Source organism: Aulonocara stuartgranti (genome assembly GCF_965226115.1).
Source record: "Aulonocara stuartgranti genome assembly, chromosome: 1".
NCBI classification, from domain to species: Eukaryota; Metazoa; Chordata; class Actinopteri; order Cichliformes; family Cichlidae; genus Aulonocara; species Aulonocara stuartgranti.
This window is the reverse complement of record NC_138939.1, coordinates 8054324-8074761: the sequence shown is the minus strand read 5'-3', so window position 1 is coordinate 8074761 and position 20438 is coordinate 8054324. Positions and strand designations below refer to the sequence as shown.

At 40.9% G+C, this 20438-nt stretch overlaps 2 protein-coding genes across 2 annotated transcripts; both read right to left on the bottom strand.

The window, feature by feature from the left end:
• Positions 1-2404: 2404 nt before the first annotated feature.
• Positions 2405-6015, bottom strand: LOC309699888 (growth arrest-specific protein 1). Its single transcript, XM_082523099.1, has one exon. It carries the CDS (start codon positions 5097-5099, stop codon positions 4350-4352), a length of 750 nt encoding a protein of 249 aa, XP_082379225.1. The 5' UTR covers positions 5100-6015; the 3' UTR covers positions 2405-4349.
• Positions 6016-9047: 3032 nt separating this feature from the next.
• cplx3b (complexin 3b) lies at positions 9048-15304 on the bottom strand. The gene is made up of 3 exons (XM_082523651.1): positions 14750-15304; positions 12017-12104; positions 9048-11668 (listed from the first exon to the last, which is right to left on the bottom strand). Exons 1-3 carry the CDS (start codon positions 14905-14907, stop codon positions 11444-11446), a joined length of 471 nt encoding a protein of 156 aa, XP_082379777.1. The 5' UTR covers positions 14908-15304; the 3' UTR covers positions 9048-11443.
• Positions 15305-20438: the final 5134 nt, after the last annotated feature.

Below are 20438 nucleotides of genomic sequence, written 5' to 3'. Positions count from 1 at the left end.
ACTGGATCAGTAGATCAAAAGACAAAGTTTTGTGAAAATCGGAAAGAGATGTATTTTGATATCTTAAAAAACTGCAGCTGTGGTTGTCATAGGTTTACGAGCGGTCTTCAAAACCAGGACTCAGATTAATGTTTGTTTTCTGTGCTCTCATTTAGCTAATAACAATCACCTGGTCATGCCAGGTGTAAATCAGTACCAGACCGTATGGTTAGAGCAGAAACAGCATGGCCCCGAAGCAACGGGATGAAGAACCATTGGGTGATGAGTTTGTGGCTGTGCTATGGAGGGGGCTGTAATTGGCTGTCGGTGCCCGTGGTGTTGGCTCAGTTTCTTTGCTTTAATCATAGCGCGAGCATGTTGCTGCCAGGAAAACTTTGGATGCAATTTTGACCCTTGTGCTTGCTTTGTTGTTTCTGGGAGTACTGCCAATTTATATTGCCTTCTTAAAAAGTCTGCTGAATAACCTTACAGTAATGCAGCCCAGAATGGGAGCTTCTTAGATGGAAAACTTATCCCACAACCCCTCCTCCAAAACATCACCGATCCTCCTCTCCTAAACCACGACCTACAGCATTGTGGCTTCGATCAGTCTCCATATTCCCTTCCTCCCTCTCTTTTTCTTTTGGTACTGTTAAAGCTACACACGAGTAGTGCTGGTATCACTGTTGCCTATAAAGAGGGGTTTGTATGTTCTGGTCCCTAAGGAGCTGGGTGACCTTGACTCCATCATCCCTCTACATAGAGAGCAGGTCGGCTAGTTGCTATGGCTCCATGGCTGTCATGAATGGAACATTGTATGCGTGTGACATAAGAACCTCCCAAATCCATGGGTCACCCCACTTTGGAGTTGGGGGAACAGGGGGGTTTGTTTTAAAGAAATGTTGAATAAAGATAATTTAGAAAATGGGCTCCAGCACACTGCTCCCTCTGTAACCCCACCCCCCATTCTCCTCCACACACAATCCCCAAGGCTCCTCTGTGCATGTTTGTTTTGACTTTGCTCCCAGAATTGGGGGGACAGGGTGTTTTTTTTTTTTGGAGGACTTTAAGATGCATGGCAGTGGTTAAGACAGACTGAACCAAAGACAGTCTAACTACATGAGATGGAGTCGTGCTATATTGTAGCTGTAGGCTGCATTGTTTCTCTATCTCGCAGCAGACAGTTGGACCTACTTGAGAATTCCTGTGGTTTACAAAAGAAAAAAAGAAAAAATCAGTAAAGGCTGTATAGAAGTTCTCTCCAGGCTTGGAGATGTTACTGAAATTTGCCACCTGTTAGCTCAAGTAACAAACTTCCAAAACGTAATTACTCAACAAATGTAGGTCTGTTTTTTTCACGCAAGTATAGTGGAAAAACGTTACTCCTCAGTTTATTCCTTTTTTGTTTGTCCGACTGCTTGTACCATTTGGACATGCCTAAAGTAACATTTGCAGAACAGGTGTGCAGCTCAGCTCACACCTAACTGCTAATGCTAATGATCATTTCACAGTTTGTTAACGACTTGCAAATACCTCAGTAACTGTGGAGGAAGCACCAAATGGTGGCTTGCTCTGAAGTAGTTCATTATATTTTCGGTCATTAGCAAAGTCACACTGACACTGGGAAAGTTTGAAGGTATATGATTAAATCTTTCCAGTATCGGCTTATCTGCTTTTCTCTACCTTTTTCATTTTAAAGGTTTTGTGCTTTACATCTACGTAACTATGACTCGTGTGTTTGAAATGCAATATAGTACTCTTCAGAACTTCCTAACTCTTACAACCTGACCATTACCGCCCATTTCAAATGAACAAAAGGTAAAATTAACACAGGATCCAGTACTGAAAGCAATACTGACAAAACAAACCCACTCAGTCCCTTAGCTGACTTGAGAATGACTGTTTCCAGGAACCCAAAATGCTAACGTCATATAACTATTTTATAGTGAAACTTTAATGTGAAGAAATATGATTAAAATATAATAAGTGCTAGTATGTGAAGGTTTACACATTATATGCAGATTTAGCTCATGCCACATATACCACTGAAATATCTAGACACTTTTGGATGCGCCCTTATTTCCCAAGGGGTTGCCACAATGGATGAATCTGCATGTTTGATTTGGCACTGATTTTATGCCGGATGCCCTTCCTTTTCCCTTTTATCCAGCTTTGGGACTAGCATTAAGTACATTAGCTTGTGAGCCCCTGAGACTGAGTTTGTTTCCTCTGAGTGTTGGACCACAGATCTTTTGTGTGTAAGATGAATGGGTTGAAAACTACCGCATGGATCCTCTACACTACTTTTAAAAAAATATTATCATTAAATATGCACATACAGTCATGAATGCTCCACTGACTTTGAGGTAATGTACGATCACCAAAATATGACAGGGAAATGATGTAAAAATCAAGCACACATTGGTTAAAAGTTCAACATTATTTATTCCTTTTTATTCTTGGGCTACATTAGGTCATATATGTATTATAAAACGCATCCTCCAGTTTGGAGGAAGGAAGACGTGCTGAAGTGTTTACTGCTATATTCCCAAAAAATGAGAGGAAACATTGAAAACTACATCCAAAAAACAGGTTTTGTGAACAAACTTTGAGCTACATTTGTTTATATTAAAAGCATTTAAGCGACACTTGTTTTACTGCATATGACGGTAAAATATATACACATTCTTCATACTATAGCTTCATAATTTAACACTTAACATTCATTGTTTAAGACTGCATTTCAAGTGGCAAAGACACAAACTGGCAGCTTCAGAAAAAGTGATCAAAACTAACAAAAACTTTGTTTTTAATTTTCCCCTTTTTCAGCATAACGTGGAAGTAAGAAGTCAGACTGAAAATCTGCTGGTTTCAGTCCCTGGACCTGCAAACAGGTAAAATCAACCACGCAGCAGCTGTTCAAAGCAATGTGTGCAAGTACAAATATGAATGTGATGTTTTGCTCTGACGTTTTTAGCCTCGAAACACACAAAAGACTTCAAAGTACAATTACTGAGGAAAGGATCCCCAACATGAAAATGTAAAAGTTGTAAAAATCTCATATTATTAACTTGAGTTTATCTGTGTGTGTGTGTCATTTAGAAAATAGCTGGGTAAAACATTTAATTTAAAAGTATCCTGACAAAATGAAGAAACACTTTCAACTTCAAGCCAACCTGTGTGACATAAAATAAGGAATTATAACTATGTTTGCTCACAGTGAACATCAAGACTACTTCTTGATGTTTTGTTTACCATTTACTGCATTGCTGCTTTAGTGTTGCTTGGTGTTACTTTAGGTGTTTTGTTCAGCAGAGTTTGTTTTGTTCATAAAACCTGACTTACTCATCCTTAACTTGCACAGTTTGTTACATATATGTGGCTTAAATCCAACATTGTGCTTTGGAAAAAGAAAGCAAAGCACTGTCAGACCACCTGTAGATGTGAGCAGTCTTGTGGACAAACTGTAAATGTTGTACGTTGACTTGTTCACTCCAGCAGCTGGCAGTTGTTCCTGGAGTGTAGCAGCAGTGTGAAAGCAGTAATAAAGATAGGGGTCTCCTTAGAGGCCTCAAATGGGGGTAGGCAGTAGAATGGAGGAAGAAGGGGGTGAGGGTGGTCTCAGGAAAAGTTCAATAACACAATCTCAAATGGGGGAGGGGAACAAGACAGAGTGCTGGAGAGGCGCTTCAGTTAATTTAAGTACTTGATCACACACCCTTGCCTGTCCTCTCACTGTTCCTACAAATATTTGAAGTGTGGCTGTTGCAACAATGAAAAGGCCCCTGAAATAGAGAGCAGAGCAAATAGAGACTGGATGGATCCAATGTTTGTCCAAGGTCTTAATAAGGCCACACTTCAAGTACCATTGAAAGCAAACCAAATAAACAGGAGCTGTTTGAGGGCAAACAAAGTGGCCGTGCGCTTCAACAAAATACGGTCTGGTTAATTTCCTCTCACTGCTACATGAAAATGTTTTTGATATTTTTGACAAAAGCTTTCTTTTAACTTAAACTGGTGGGGAATTTTAACTCGGAAAACTAAAAGGAGCATGTACAGTATACAAATCGAAAGGAAATACTTCCTGAGTGAGATGTGCATGGAGAATTACTAAGGTTGTGGAAATTTTACACAAACCATTACAGTGCTGTCTGTCACCATGAAACTAGCACGAGAAGTTTGAGGGGCCCAGGGACGAAAAAAATAACCTTTCTCATCCTGCAGACCTGAATTCAAGTCCTCTGCCAGCAAAGCATCGCCTGCTCAAGTGTCTTTGAGAAAGTTACCAAGTCCTTATTAAATTAAATACGGGATAATTTTGCTTTTGTACAGTACATTTTATTCATAAAACTGTAAAAATACCCATCCCCTCAGTATAATATCCGTGCTGTAAGAAGAAACAAGGGCAACACGCCTCTGGATAAGCTCTGAGAAGCAGAGGAGTTTTCACTAAAATCCACCTTTTTGTCATTTTTAGGGTAATTGTTTTTGTTTGGATCTTCATAACCTTTAGTCGGGTCTGAAACAACGCTGTGGTCTCCTATGGAGCAAAGTTTGCTCATGTTCTCCTTGACCACTTCACACAAAGGCCTCTCCACTCCATCGCAAATGCAGCGGTTCAGAAGCATGCCGTTTGGGATGAACAGCATCTGCTGAATGGTGGCTTTACACCTGGAGGAGCACTTCCGGCCATTGAACAGCTGCCCGCAGTATGACATGTAGGCTGCCAGGGAGGTGTGGCAGTTGCTGTCTTCCTCGCAGCGCTGCCGGGCCTCCATGCACCCTATACCTCCGGCGTCCTTCGGGTGTCTTCGGGGCAGGCACGGCTCTATGGCCCGCTTGGCGTTGAGGCAGTCCAGATCTTGAGCGCAGTCGCAGGTCTCCAGATCTGGCCCACTGCGGGTGTGATTCAGCCTTATCAGCGCGCTGATGCAGTGGCTGGGGCATTGCTTTCTAGTTCCTTTGATGTTACCTTCACATGCTGTCATGTATTGATTGTATGCAAGTTCGCACTCGGGTTCGTCGTGGCACCGGAGAAGCGCCTGCCAGCATATTAGCTGTGCATCCAAGGCCACCAGCACCCACGGGAGAAGTGCCAGGGCGCTGCACCAACATTTCATGCTTGGATGGAGTTGTAGTTCGGTGACGTGCACTTTCTCCACCAGCACATTAGGATCAGAGCGACTCAGGCACAGAAACTTTCACACTGAAGTTCATACAAGTTTTCTTTTCATCCGAGAGTTTTCGCAACAGACAACCTGTTAACACCGCAGCTCTTTCAAAAATTCTCCACTCACTTTTGCACCTTGGATGAGTTTGGCTCCTCCCGGTGAGATTTGCAACAGTAGAAGTCAAGATCGGACTCAGGGGATTCACCACGCGTAGTTGCAAGAAACGGAAAAGTCAATTCGGGAAGCATGTCCGTTCAAAGACGAGAAATCCAAACTCCAAAGTGCAGTCTGTCTCCGCATCACCGGTGCAAATCTGAGGTGGCCACTGAAACGCGCCATTGGGCTATCTAAAGTTTACAACTCTAACTACAATTAATGTACACAACTCAGATATTACACTAGAACTCTCCTGCCATTGCTAGTTTCGATTCTTCCCGGCGCTACTACTTTTAACATCCATCCACGCATTCATTCCAAACTTGTTGGTTTTTTTTGTTTTTTTTAGTTGAGAGCTATTTCTCTCAGTCCCATTTTGTCCCGCTATGTGCGTCTTTGTCCTTCTTCTGGCTGTTACGCTTCACGGTCCGCCGAGCATTTCCCCACAACACCCCTCCTCCACGAAAAAAAAGAAAGAAAAAGTCGCGCCTTTCCCCCTCCTTCTCTCATTTACAATCCTGGCCACCGATTGGTCGTCACTGAGGAGTCAGCCGTGGGACCCATTTCCAGGCCCACAGCAGCACAGCTCTGAGCACAAATCCTCTCAGTATATGACGAGATAGGCTGGATGAAACTGTTTATAATTTTCCTTGTATGAAACCCAGGATCTGTGTGGTCCTCCTGTAGCAAAACATAAGTGAAAGGGGGAGGCAGGCAGGGGGAGCTTGCAAAATGCATTCCTTTGCAAGAAGCTCACATCTGCAACTTCACTGCTCCAAATTTCAGCGAAGAAAAACAAATCTGTTTCTCCGGAGCAAGGAGAAACCTCAGTGATGGCTTCCTCGCCGATGAGGATTTTCACTTAAAGGTTCTCGCTAATTGTCTCCCTCCCTCGTCTCCCCATTCTGCAGAGTTTTTTAAGCCTCGATTGATAGAGGCGAAAGGGAGAGAATAGTATTTTCTGGCCCGTTTCACCCTAATTGTGTCAGATTGGCCATGCGGTGGCCCAGTGTCTTTCCAGCCTGAAGATTGTTCACGCACTGCAGCCTATCAATAGAGAGGGGTTCAGCATCAATATATTTTACAGCTATTCCCTTTCACACCACACTTGAAAACTACCAATAGCCCAGGCGTTCCTGCCATTGAAATGGAAACGAGCTTTTCTAGCTTCAGGTCTGCCCTCACAGAGGGGCTGTGCCAGTTTTGCACAAACCACACAGAGCAGATGGGTGCCCAACCTGAAATCTGCAAGAATGCAAAAGAACTGATAGCATTCTGGTAATTATTGTAGCTCTGTGTCTTTAACAGGGACAGAGTCAGCACTGGAGCTGCAAGTAACACTTTAAATAGTAAATTTGGGCCTTTTTAAACTTTAGTTTAACTTACTTTAATTTATTTTAGTGTTAAATTAAAGTTTGGATGAAATTTATAAAGCTGTAACTGGCAATTATTACTTAAAACGAGTCTAAGTAAGTGCTAAAATATAATTTTGTTTTGTTGGGTTTATACACTAAAACCAGTTGATCACGTTTTGGACAAGAGCAGACATTTTAGAGAAAACATGCAGATCAACACACAAAAAGACAGCTAGTGCATATATATGAGATCAGTCAATTAAAAAAACTTTATTTGCATATCACTTTTCATGCAAATCACTGCAGTTCACTGTGTCTCACAGATGATTAACAGAGTATAATAAGTGAAAGCCACTCAAAATAAACTAAAAAGATAAAACATGGAAATAACATAAAGAAAATATTCTTTAAAGTAAAAGTATGTCAGTTAAATTAAGAGCAATACAAATAATAAATAAAATAAAACACAATGTACGGGAACAAGCCGGCTCTAATCTGTGAAAAATGCTGTGATGAGAGCAGTTAAAATGAAAGCATTAAAAATCAAATAAACCTACAACTTAGACACAATGAGGTAATAAAAACAAAGTAACTTCTTGAAAAGAACACTCAGTCAAAAGCCAGATTGAAGGCATATGTTTGAAGTTCAAATATTTCAACACTTCCAACTGCAGCGCCAATCTGAGCTAATGAAGCCTTACCTACACAACAACAACGACGACAACGACGATGGCGACAACAACAACAACTGGTAATCATTAACAAATATATAATATAGCATAGAAAATTTTTAGGTGTAAATAGGAATAATCAAATGAGTTATGGGTTATTATCGATTATATAGTGCAATATAATTAAATTCTATTTTATAATCTAATGATATGAATGGTAATGCCTTTTAACAGTATTCATGATTAGTAAACATGATCAACTACACTAGTTTTAGTATATAAATTTATACTAAGGCGCTTTCTAAAATGAAGGAAGTGAACAAAAATAATAGTATATATGTAATAATAATAATAATAATAATAATACCTCACCAAAAACGACCATCCATCCTTACATCCACCTTTTTAGATCTTCTTAACTGCTTTTCCAGTTCAGGGTCAAGAGTCAAGGGTCACAGGTGAACTTGAGTCTATCTCATCTGTAATAGGATGACATACAGGGTACACACTGGATACATCACCAGTCTGAAATGTAATTTTTGCTAAAATCCTCAGAGCACCCATTTATTGACCTGCAGTGACCCTTCCTTGTAAGAGGACAAAGTAAACGCAAACCATGCCATTAAAAAGCCCCCCACAGGATATCAGAGCCACCAGATTCCATGACTGTAGCAGTTCTCAGGTGCACACCATCCACTCACTCACTCTTTGGAATATGCAGTATGCCCATTTGACTCTACATTTTCCCCCATCTTTGCCATCCTTTGTCTTGTGGATTTTGCACCTTTGAACTCTCTGATGTGTGTATGCCCTCAACCACAATATAGAGTTCCCTCCATGAATCTGTCAACGGATTATTCTTGATGACAGTCTGATTACAGTGACATTTCTCAATCACTTGAAGAGTGACTCCATAATATGGTAGTTTACACATTTGCTAACAAGGAAAAGCTCCCTAGTTCAATCGTGGTAGGACCTGACCCCAAATCCCATCGGGGCTGGGTCAGGAAGGGCATCCAAATCAAATAAGCAGAGTTACCTGTTATGGTAACCCCCTTCCAAATAGCTGTTAAAAGTAGCTTCTGAGTCCTCGGATACTTACTGTCTTTGCTACAGGGATGAATGGACAGTAGTCGCTGTTCCTGTTGAAACAGTGTCTGTTTGAGTAGTTTTTAAGATTGAAGCTCCTGCTTTAAGTGCTTGGACCCTATTTCAAAGTCATGACTGCATTCATAGCATTCACATAGAGAATCATCCCTGAGCTAAAAATTACTACTGTGTGTATGCATGCTGTGAACTGGTGCATATGTGAATGCATTCATTGTGTTTCTCCACTTATTTGTTCGGGTTTTTCCTTTAAACTTTCCTCTTTCATGTGTGGATTACTTGACTCATTCGGTCAGCACACTGCTGCCAGAGATAATGAGGATGTTTTTTAGATTCATTTGAAATATTACATTCTGTTCTTAACATCTTTTAATACTAGTTTTAACGCTAATACTAGTTAATACAGCCCGGCTTTGACTTGTCAGTCACAATCTATGGGGCTCACCCAGAAGCCTCCCTCATGAACAAATCTGTAATTGTGAGTGTGTTTTTATCGCCCCCTGGTGTTCAAGCTGCTGCACATTTAACAACATGCACAAACGACACACTAAACCTCGAAGCCATTTAAACTCAAACACAGTAGAAATGAATTCAATTAATAAATAGAATATAATAAAAAAATTTATTGCAGTTAAAACGCAGAAGTCACTGAAATACTTTCCAACAGAATGACAGAGATACAATGAAAGAAAACAAAAAGGTCAAAGGAGAAAAACTGCGTGTCATGGTAGCCATTTCCTGAAAAATCTGGACCACAGAATGACACCACAGAAATCATATATATGTGTATATTGTTATTATTATTGAGTTATTGAATTATTATTTCAAGTCACAAACACTCATACAAAGCAAAGAGTTTTGCTTTATGGCTTCATTTCCCCCCATGAATATCGTCTCATGATGAAACATGACATATTCTAGTAGCTCTGTTTATAAAAGGACTTATTGCAACTTTTCTTCTTCTTCGTATTATTGAAATATTCTGAATATATAGATATATATATATATAATTGTGTATCTAACAGATGACAATAATCACTGTAGTGAAAAAATGTTGCCTCCGCTTTCATTCAGTAGTAGTGTGGCACCTACAGTGAGGAAATTAAAACTCATACAGTAAATTAACAAAATCTTTTTGGCCACAGTTTAAACTTAAAAGAAAAATATTAAGTAACACAAAGCGGGGAAAAAAAGTTTTTGGCCGTAGAACCATAAAAGGAATGAGATCGGGGACAGATGTGAGATCAAGCCAACATCACCTTCATCACCACTGCTACATAAACTGAACACTGGCAAAATGTAGCATATATGTAACATAACATCAACAGCATCCTCCCTAATGTCACCCCTACCTTCACACTTGGCTATTAATCAACAATACCACAGTAAGCCCACACTGACTGAGTGCTCTGTAACACTACGATGAGCACTCCCGGCTATAGGGTGAGTTTTTTTTTTCTGTTTTACAAAGACACCACTTGACGCATCACACTGGCTAAACAACACGAAATCCACCAGCACGAAAGAGCACTACTGAGACGGAGGGGTCAATGAGATGGAGGACAGGTCAAAGGTCACCTGATGGTTGACAACACTGCAAGACCCGGTGAGTTGATGGAAACAGAATGACTCGCTGTTGACAGTATAGGCAAACAGATACCTGTACATCTAACAGAACATAAATACTTGAATGCGGACTCTGTATTTGGATTTATACACACACACACTGTCGTTACACATCTGGACATATTTGTGCCTTTTCCTTAATGTTGGTCAGAGTGTTATCAACACAGGCTTTGGCATACAACTTGTAAAGCATTTACATTTCTTCTAACTGAGCAGCTTTTATTCTTTTAACCTATAAATGCAGCATATGTGCAGAAATACTTCCAGTATAGTTGATATTGATGCTAGGTTAAATTTGGGAACACATGAATTACACGTAGCAAAACTATCTGGACTTTCAGCAAGACATCATCTGTGCTTGCTTGGTAATTATTAATGGTTTTTAATCGAACAGGAAAGAAGAAAAGAAAAAAATTGAAACTTCTTCCAAAAATAAAAAAAAAATCAATAAGGCTCGTCTTTGTAAAAAGTAGCTTTTAGATTTCGGAGCTCAAAAGAAGACAACCTTGTACGGACATCCAAGGCACACTGAAGTACAGAAAAATCTAAATGATATGTCTATGAGAATATTTAAAACTGATGCAGCAACATTAGCAAGCTACTTTTGACCAAGATCAGCCCATTTCTACCATGTTGCGCATTTGTACATGAAAAATAAACAGAGCGAGCTTTTATTTTATTTTACCTACATCAACTCCCCCAAATTTAACATAACACAGCAATCAGTGTCAGCTTTGTTTATGTGTGCTTTCATTCCAATGAAGCAGCTGATCTCACTGATGCGCTTATTGAAAGTGCACGTGTTCATCACTGAAATCAGTTGCTGTGTGTTTGGAAGCAAGAAAATCCTGCACACATACACACATACACACCTGCGACCTCTGCTGCAGAATCACATTGTGTTATCACAGGTCACATGAGGTACAGAGAGCTGGGGAGGTTATAGGGAGTAAAGGATTTAATACACTGGAAAAACCTTTCTCAGAGGTGAAACTGCTCTAAGGGCAGAGCTATTTTAATTGGCTAAATCTCAGTGAGAGGAGCCACATTTTTGGCTAATTGGCAATTTATGTAAAAATATGCATGGCATTCATGACCTTTTAAGATATCGGGAAGTCAAAAGGCAAACAAATTAAGCCGTTTCACCTGGTTGTCATTGTGGCTAGAATTGTATTGTAGGTTTGTAAGATGTAGCCAAGATATCGTACTATAAGGCTTCTGTTTAACTTTGCACGACCAGAAAAAACTGTTAATATGTGGCTCTGCCAACTGACATTCCACTACAGCAATGAGAAAATGTCTACCCCCGGAGCAGCTCTGCCTCTGAAAATATTTGTACAAGAAAAACTCTAATCTCCTGGGCTTGGAGTTGGCCAGATCACATCAGACTGCAATTCTCCGTCTGCTTTTTGAGGTCTTCCAGTGTGGCCTGGGCTTTGTCTTTCAGCTGGTCGATGTCCACATTCTGGATGTTGGACAGCTGGCCCAGCACCGACTGCTTGTGTGCTTCCTCCTCGTTGTCCTCGGCGATCATCTTGGCAAGCTCTGTGGGCAGCACCACATCGTCCCCTGCCTGCTGGATTTGGGTCTCATCCATCTCATTCTGAGGTGGACACACATGGACAAAGATAATATATATCTGACGTATAGCCATGTCCACCAGGACCAACAAGAGAAAGGACAAGCTCTTCCATGGCTTGGAAAGCATAAGAATATGTGATCTTCTGTCAAATAATAAGAAGTAATAATGATGCTCAAGGTCACCTTACATCATGAAATTAATGAATCAGTAACACTTAAATATTCCAATAAGAAAGAACATTACTCAGCAATTGATTAAAAGTAGTATTAACATAGTACTATTATTCCTATTGCCTATTCACGATACAGATTTTAAAGGGGAGGATTATCTTTACTTTCTTTAGATTATTGGATATTTCAGTTAATTTACCTTTGGTAGTCTGTACTTTTCCCGAAAATGAGTTCTAACTGTGGCTCGCTCAGCTTTCTTCTGAGCGTAATGAGCTTCTCGTTCTTTTCTGCAAGAGAGGACGAAAAATATTTTGGGGGCACAATTGAAAAAGTGAAGCTTAGGTTCCAACCAGAGGTGACTATATAAATATATACATTTTTAATATGCGCTTTTATTTAAATGAGACATAGAAAATGCAAATGTTAACTCCAAGATCTTTACTTTTGCAGTGGGTATCGCACCAAATATTACAAACCAAATATGCCGTAAAATAAATCTGGTACTTCTCTAAAGTCAAGTGAAGTTGCATCTCAGCTGTAAAATAAACATAAGGCTTCTGCTGAATCTGGATCATGGAGGCCTTGGAGCCTAGCGTTACCCCGTGTCCTCCTAACGCTAACTACAGGGCATACAGCGAACAGAAGGTGGAGCAGCAGCAGTGCCGCCATGGGGAGAAAAGCAAGACATGTTTTGCTTATGCTTATAAACCCCAGATGCAGCATCCTGACAGTCCGGCTTTCCTCTGAGGGATTTCAGTTTTCTCGGGTTGTGGACTAATAGATCTGCACTCATTACCACTCACATGCTGTCAGTCTGTCCTGTACTTACTAACTTAAGCGGTACAGCATGGTCTGCCTGATGAGCCTCATTCATGTTAAATACCTTAAGTCTGTAAAGGAAAACCTGAAAAGAGTGAGTTACTCTGCAAAACAGGTAGTTAAACCAAATACATAGGAAGTACTGAGACATTTAAAAATACTTATCTTGGTGAAACTGAATGTTGGGCCATATCAAATGTCTTTTAGCCTACTTACATTTGTCTCTTAAAACTCTTAAAAACAGTCCATTATACAGTGTATGAGGCCTCCAGCAGAGGGCAGGCTGTAGGCTCCTGGCAATGCCTTTGCCATTCAGTGTCACTGGAATATTTATGGCTTTAGTGTAATTCGTAATTGTCCCCCATCATTTGCTAAATCAGCTGATATGCCTCTTACAAATTATGAGTCAACAGATATAATCCTTTACAATTTTGTGTGTACAGCCCAAGGTTGAGCATAGCATGATTACAGAAACAAAAAGCAATACAAACACAAACATTGTGGATGATTTTAATCAAAGCAAAGCTACAGTGAAAGAGGCTGCATTGCATGCCTAAAAGGATTAGATCAGCAGCATCATCTAAAAGCAGAGGGACACTCCAAGACCAGCGGCATGGTTCAAAAAGTGTCTGTACCCAATGTGTCAGGGGAAGGTCGTTTTATGTGGCGTTGCAGCATTCATGGAGGCGTCCATGTGAGCCTGAGTTCACTTCATATCAACGTGAGTAGGCCAAACACCGAAGGGCCATGTGGTGCTCACTTGCAACCAATGACCGGGGCTTTGTGCCTTTCTTTCTCAAGGGCATCAGATGACCGGGGTCGTCTCTGTGGTCTTCGCGTTGAGGGTAATAAAATGTGTGTATGTGACACGTCAGCATCGCCAACCCACCCTCACAAACCATATTCTGCTTCATTCTGAGCAGAACGAGCTTCTCAGTGACCTATGCTCGTGTTCAGCACCTCTGACTAATAACTCGCCTCCGAAGAAGGTCACGTTATGACGGAAGAGCATTAAGCATCTCGTCATGCCTCCTATGGAGCTCAGTGGGCTGAGCTAAGTGTTAATACTGCTAGAGTTAGGACTTCACCTCCCACTCATTTTGAAAATGTCTGCCCATGGTACAGTGAAACACTTTGGATAGACGTGTTAGATGATGAGGACGATACATTTGGATAATTTCCTTTTAACAACAGGACAGTATGTAGTGCTGTTTGGGTTCTGAACAAACTTGCAGACAGAAACCAATAAAATCAGGTTTATTTGTCTTGTTTTTCTGCAAAAACCAGATCTGAATCCCTATCCTGGATTATTTATAGTAGCTTATTATATGACGTGGAGTTCTGCTCTGAGGATCACACTAATCAATAGTGAGTTGCTGTCTCCTGGGTGAACTCTGCCAAATGACCTTGTTGTTGCCTTATATTCTCACCTAGTGCACTCTGAAATTAAACTACATGATAAATATAATAATAAAACAGCGTGTAAAGAATGAACTTTGGAAGGTGAGGTGAAGGTGATAAGGGAAAGATTGAAATGATATAAAGTGGAAAAAATCAAGTGAATTACAACAATTTAAGTCAAAGGCAATATTTGACATATTTTTGCAGGCATCCCCTGGCTTTAAATCACTGTCATTTTGAATAGTTACTTCTGTATGATTATAATGACGATGATGAGAGTCGGTTAAAAGCCGAAACTAATGTGTATTATTGTTGGTTATTTGCCCTCTAATAATCACCACTTTAATTACCACACAGTCCGCTCCATTATTCAGCCGCACGCACAGCATTAGGAACATTTTTTGCCACAGGCACAAAATGTAGACATTTCCGTGGAAGAATGATTCCAGGAATCCCAAATTAAAGACGGCGCTACACATTTTTGCCGAAGCAAAGAGACGGAGAGCTCCCTGGGCGAGAGGAGCAGCTGCGCGTGGAGTGTTCATATTATTGCACTGGTGCGTAAAAAAAGCGCGCGGCGCACTGGGGGCTTTCTGCTATTTACACAGAAAAACACACTGTTTAAGCATGCCACGTTTCCACCCCCTCACCCCCGACACACAGGCTTTTTTCATCACAACTTTACAATCAGAAACTTCAATCATTGGCTTACTTTTCCTCCTCTAACTGTTGCTGATATTGTTCAAATTCCTCTTGAGTCATTCCCTGCGCGGCGGCGTCTGATTTCTCCCCTTCGGATTTCTCCTCCGTCAGTCCTCCTGTCAGGTTCTTCAGCTGTCCTCCCACCACGTGTTTTACCATGAAAGCCATAGTTGCGCTTTGGAGAGTCCTCGATTTGTTCGGTTAAGAAGTTGAAGTTGCGATGCGCTCTTGGGCAGAGCGATGATGGGCAGATATCAACCAAGTGCCGTTTAAACGAGTATGAAACTTGTAACTTTCAAAGGATGACTAAGAGCAGTCAAAGCGTAAAAAGTAGAAAATAATTCCGACGATGCGTCGAAGACCGAGAATTTCAGCACCACTGGCCCTGGACAGCTCCGTGCCGAGAAGGATGGAGAGGAGCTGCTCAGCTATGAGTCAACAACTTTGGCGCTGAACTCTACCAATCCTGTGACTCCGTCCGCAGCCACCACTCCCTCCACCCAATCCCAAGCACCGCCGGACTCGGTGTGCGCTTGCACAGCGCGCGTCGGCATCGTGGGCTGCGCGGGATCCCGTGATTCGCCGTCTGATTATAACTTGCAATGGATTCAGACAGATTTCCGGAGGGGGTGTGGGGGGACAAACAACACGTGACGAGCCACAGTATCTCCTGGCTGTTTTGGTGCCTTGGTCTCTGTCAGGGTCATCTGCGCGCTAGAGCCTACTACAGAGTTTGTCAGCAGACAAACAGAGTATTAATTGCAAATTAGTGGGATGGTTGTCTGTTAACCCACGGCATTAGCTTGGTTTGTTGGTCTAATTGCTTAGAAATGATGAGTCCTCTCTGTCTGCTGCACATGAATAGGCTCCATTTCCAACAAGATGAGTCTGTGTACGTTGCATGGGCAGATTCAGCACCCTTGTAAATATCCATTCTACTTGTGGACTAGAGTTGGTAAATTTGTCTCCATTGCATCACAGTAATACAGAACAGTACTGTACTGATCCAACGTCTTGCAAGTGAGGTTGTAATGTCAGTATTTTGTGCTTGTTTGGCTGTGTTAGTGTGTCTTTGATGGGGCAGGCGGGGTAAATAGTTTAACTTCCATGAGCAGATAATGCGTTTTAGTGAAAGGCTGGCTGCTTCTTGAGGTTACTGGAGATGACGTAGCACTCAACTAGAAAGCCTCATTTCTAAAAATATGACCTACATGTGTGTGAGGGATGCTTTAAATCTCTCTTCCTGTGAGATTCTTGACATCCAAAGTGTGAAAAGCAACTTTGATCACAAGTCAACAACTCCAGTGTCCTGATCCTCGCAGCAGTCTGACACCAAGCCTGGCCTACTTTCCCCATCCCTGTGGATCAGGAGAGACAGAGCCCGTCTCAGTGTCTTTTTGTCACAGGCTTAGCAAGGCCCTGTTAGCCTATACCTGCCTTGCTTAAAATCTCCCCCTAACTTCAAAGCTGCCATTGGTGAATAGATTGAAACGTAACATAGTGAATAAGATCAAAACTGTAATCTCTGTGAAATTAAATAAGAAGAAAGAATTTGCCTAGCCAGCATGTTTCAACATCAATTTATATCCTTTGGCTTTTGATATTCAAACCCAAGGGATCTGTTCCAAGTGCAGGTCCCAATCACTTTTTTTCTGGATTATTACTTAGCCCTGACTACAGGTGCTCTAGCAGGAGGTTTTAATCCAAGATAACATATATGACATACATAGCTCAATGCTTAAACTCTTACATTTCTGTAAAGATTGACTACATCCCTCTCTTGAGGACATGTGGTGGCTGAGCTTCACAGAACAATCACAGCAGCGTGAAAAAAAAAGAGCCGAGGCGGCGTGTTTATTGGCAAGTACAACAAATTATGAGAAATACACCAGCTGTTTTCACACCATACTTGTGATGCTCTGTCATCACTGCTATCACCCAAGTTATGAAGACACAGAGAGACAGTTTTTCCAGTATTTTCTATGTTGTCCTGTGCTATGTTTGTGGTATTTCTGTGCTCCTCTTCAGTTTGCAGTTCAGTCAGCTTTGGCTACCTGCCATTGTCCAAAAACACATTGGGTTTATTGGTGATTCTGAATTGAGGTATGTGGCTGCTTTTCACTCCGTGTCAGCTCTCAATTTTGGTTTACAAAGCGCTATGAATTCCAGTAATTCATAATTCCAATGCTAGTTTGTTGGTTATTAATGTTGATTTTTCTGGGTCCAGAACTGATTTGATAGCATGTAGCTCAAATCACAGCAAAGCACTATTTTGCCCTAGACGGTTCGATTACTGATGAAACTACAGACAAGTACAAATTGAAGGAAACACAATCATAAAGCGTCTCATTAAGGCGTTGGGTTACCAAATGTCCCATATTATCTTCAATGCTGATACCCGAGGTATCCTGCAATCTACCAGCCAAAGCAGTTATAACGCAGAAATAGAGGCCCCCAAAAAGCAAGCCTACTGAGAGTATAGACCACCAGCTTTCCAATGTGTGGAGGTGTTAAACACATCAGTCCAGAATCTCTCATGGGTGTTCATGTAGTGGGTTGAAAGCTGGTGACTGTGAAGGTCAAAACATGAAAAAAACACTAATTCAAATTAATGTTTTGTTGTAGTTTGAATGTGATCATTCACAGCAACTTCATATTGATTTGTTGTGACCATAATGGCTCAGTCACACTAGAGTAAAAATAGGATGGCAACCTTCTGGCGACTAGCAAAAATTAGTGGTTGCTTTTTGATTGCATTGAATTTGAGACTGAGACTGAGCATACAAGGCCCTTAACCTCTTGGTGAACACTTTTAAGTGACAATTGCAGAGGTCACTTAGTGGGAGGCAACCTGTATCCAAACAGTCTCGCTCCAGCTCAGACTGTCTGGACTCATTCTCACACAGATTGGTGAAGGTCTACAAATAGCTGCCATCTAATTTATAAATGCAGAAAGATTTTCCAGCACACTGTAACCAATCTGAGTCAGTCTGTGCAGATGAGTGTAACTTGTCTGTGACACATCTCTTTGCAATACGAGACTCAGTTGATTGCCAACTGATTGCATTCAGGTTATATTTCTTTATAAAAGCGAGGTTATGTCATTTTGTAGTTGAACCACTGTCCTGCAGCAGCTGTGCCACTATTTGTAGCAGAGTATCCATATTTCTGTTTTAAATCTATGACATTGGGGCTGGACTCTGAATGCAAGAAGTTAATGTGAATTTCTATTTAATGATCATTTCTGTGTCAACAGATTTCATAGATTCGGGATTATTTTATGTAATAAAAATAATAAATAAGGTAATAAAACTGCAAGTCAAATATGGTCTCCCACTACTGTTGTCTCTTCTGTGACTGTAGCATGGAAAGTCCCACTAGAGACAACAGTGGTAAGAGATTCAACCTCAGGACCGCCTCAATGTAGTGGTCAACAGTTCAGTTTATTCTACTGAGAGAACTGACAGAAGTTCAGAAGATTCCATAGCAAAAGGTGTGTCAGCATATATATTGTTATCCAGAAAACCTGTATAGCTGCATGTAGATATTATTGTTTATTCATACTTGGAGTATATACACGATCTACAAATGTTCATGAATTTTTTTAAGCGCTGTGTCCTGCAACTTAAGCAAACTGGAGAGAATATTAGCACTAAAGAAAAGCCAAACTATATCAACACTGAATCCTGTCAAAATTCTCTTGAAAACAAAAGGAAGCAAAAATGTGGTTGCTGTTTCAGTAAAAATATCTCAAATCAGAGGCTGTTATCAAGCCTTCACTTAGAAAATAGAAACATTAAGAAGGACTTAATCAGCTGTATTTGTTAAATAAGAGCATGTGGGATTGAAATGAAACACTCTTAGTCAAATGGAGGAAAACAACATTACTCACAGTTCCTGATTTAAAAATAGACTCATGTTAATGCTCCCTGGCTCCTGCCGGTGCTCAGTTCGTATTACTGCCTACTCAGATTTGACTGATGTTTCATTGTACAATGGAAATCAATCCCCAAGGTCTTTGTAAGACGTATTTGAAGCATACATGCTTTATATATGTACGCATAAATGCATGCATAGCCTCTACACAGATGTTTACCGTAAAATCCATGCGTGGTTGCACACGTTGCTCAAACATCTGTGGTACAAAGTCCATATAGTAAAGTCTATAGCAAAGAAAAAACACTTTAGTAAAATGAATGTGGAGTAGGGATAGTATTTGGTCTTTCATTACAAATAAGAAGAAAATTTCAGGCAGCAGAAAGAAAAGGTTAGACAGGCGTGACATAATGTGATTGTCGTGATCACGGTGCGAGTGAACATAACCGAAAGCATCACGCTGGCTTCCACCCAGTCACACTTCCAGTCTGGTTACACTTGATCTTTCAGGATTAGGAGGCTGTGTGGGATTGGGAGAGATGGGCTTATGTACACCATCACTCACGCTCACTGATCCTCAGCAGCCGAGTGTTACACCTTTGTTTCTCCAGACAAGGGATTAGACTCATCAAACGAATGTGCCCTGCAGCAGACAATATGCACATTCAGGGAGTTTTTAAATGCACACAGGCAGAGATGACGCCATTAGCAAGTTACTCGGAGGCCTGTCTTAAAGAAAGCTGTGGGCGTGTTAGTGTGTATGTGGTGCCCCCCTCGTGAGATGACAAATATCACGCTAATCCCATTAGAAGTGCAAAGTGCTCTGTGTGCTCAGTGACAAAACTATTTTTTTTGTATCAAGCAAGCATCTGACACTATTTGCAAGAATTTGTTTTTGTTCTACCTGCATCAGGGGTGGACCAGAAATCAAAACAGACAAGTGGGGGTCGCAGAATCATGGAATCATATGGTGGAAAAGCAAGTCACCCCAGGGGAGGTGGTTTGATGCACTGCAGGCTGTCTAGAAGGTGTTGAACTACACCACATGTCAGCATGGCAGCTGTCCCAACAGCTAACATCAACTACTTCCACATGACATGAATATTATGGCCTTTTAAGAAACCATTTAAACTTGATGCTTAAATCTACACAGAGCCCGATCTGTATCAGTTCAGCCAGGCAGAAAATTTGGATTTTATTTGCTCAGGTTGTCAGAGATAGATATCTCCCTCTGGGATTTCTGCCTTTTCCCAAATACAGTGGAAGCAGATGGAATTTTGTTTGTGGGGCTTGCAAAAAAACAAAAAACAACAACAACAAAAATATTGCCTTAAAAATTTCAATGAAATATCTCTTTCCAGAAACTGTGCCTCAGCTAGATTGGATGAGCCACAGAACAGATTGCCAACCATTTTCAGAGAGACTGTTTCTTCAGTAGAAAGTAGTTCAGATGGAAAGGGTTGACAGGGAAGTCTGTGGATTATCCAGGGTAATTGGGACACAGTTTTTGGAAAGCGATGGAGATTTTTTCTAAGTTTCAAACACCTCAAAAGAGATGGACTGGTCCAAGTAGGATGACAGAAATATTCGAGACCAAACTCGAGCTGACACACCCTCCATGGGTTCATATCGATCTCATACCTGCTTGTAACAATACCACAAACCGCAAAGGGTAAGTGAGAAGAAATGGCCTACTTAGATGCTTTCCAAGCATGTTTTACCATCAGTGAGCAAGATATTATTATAAAAATCATTCCGTAAGTCAGCTTCAAGTATTTTTTTTCTTACAGTTTTACTCACATTACCAGGATGTGCCATGTTGT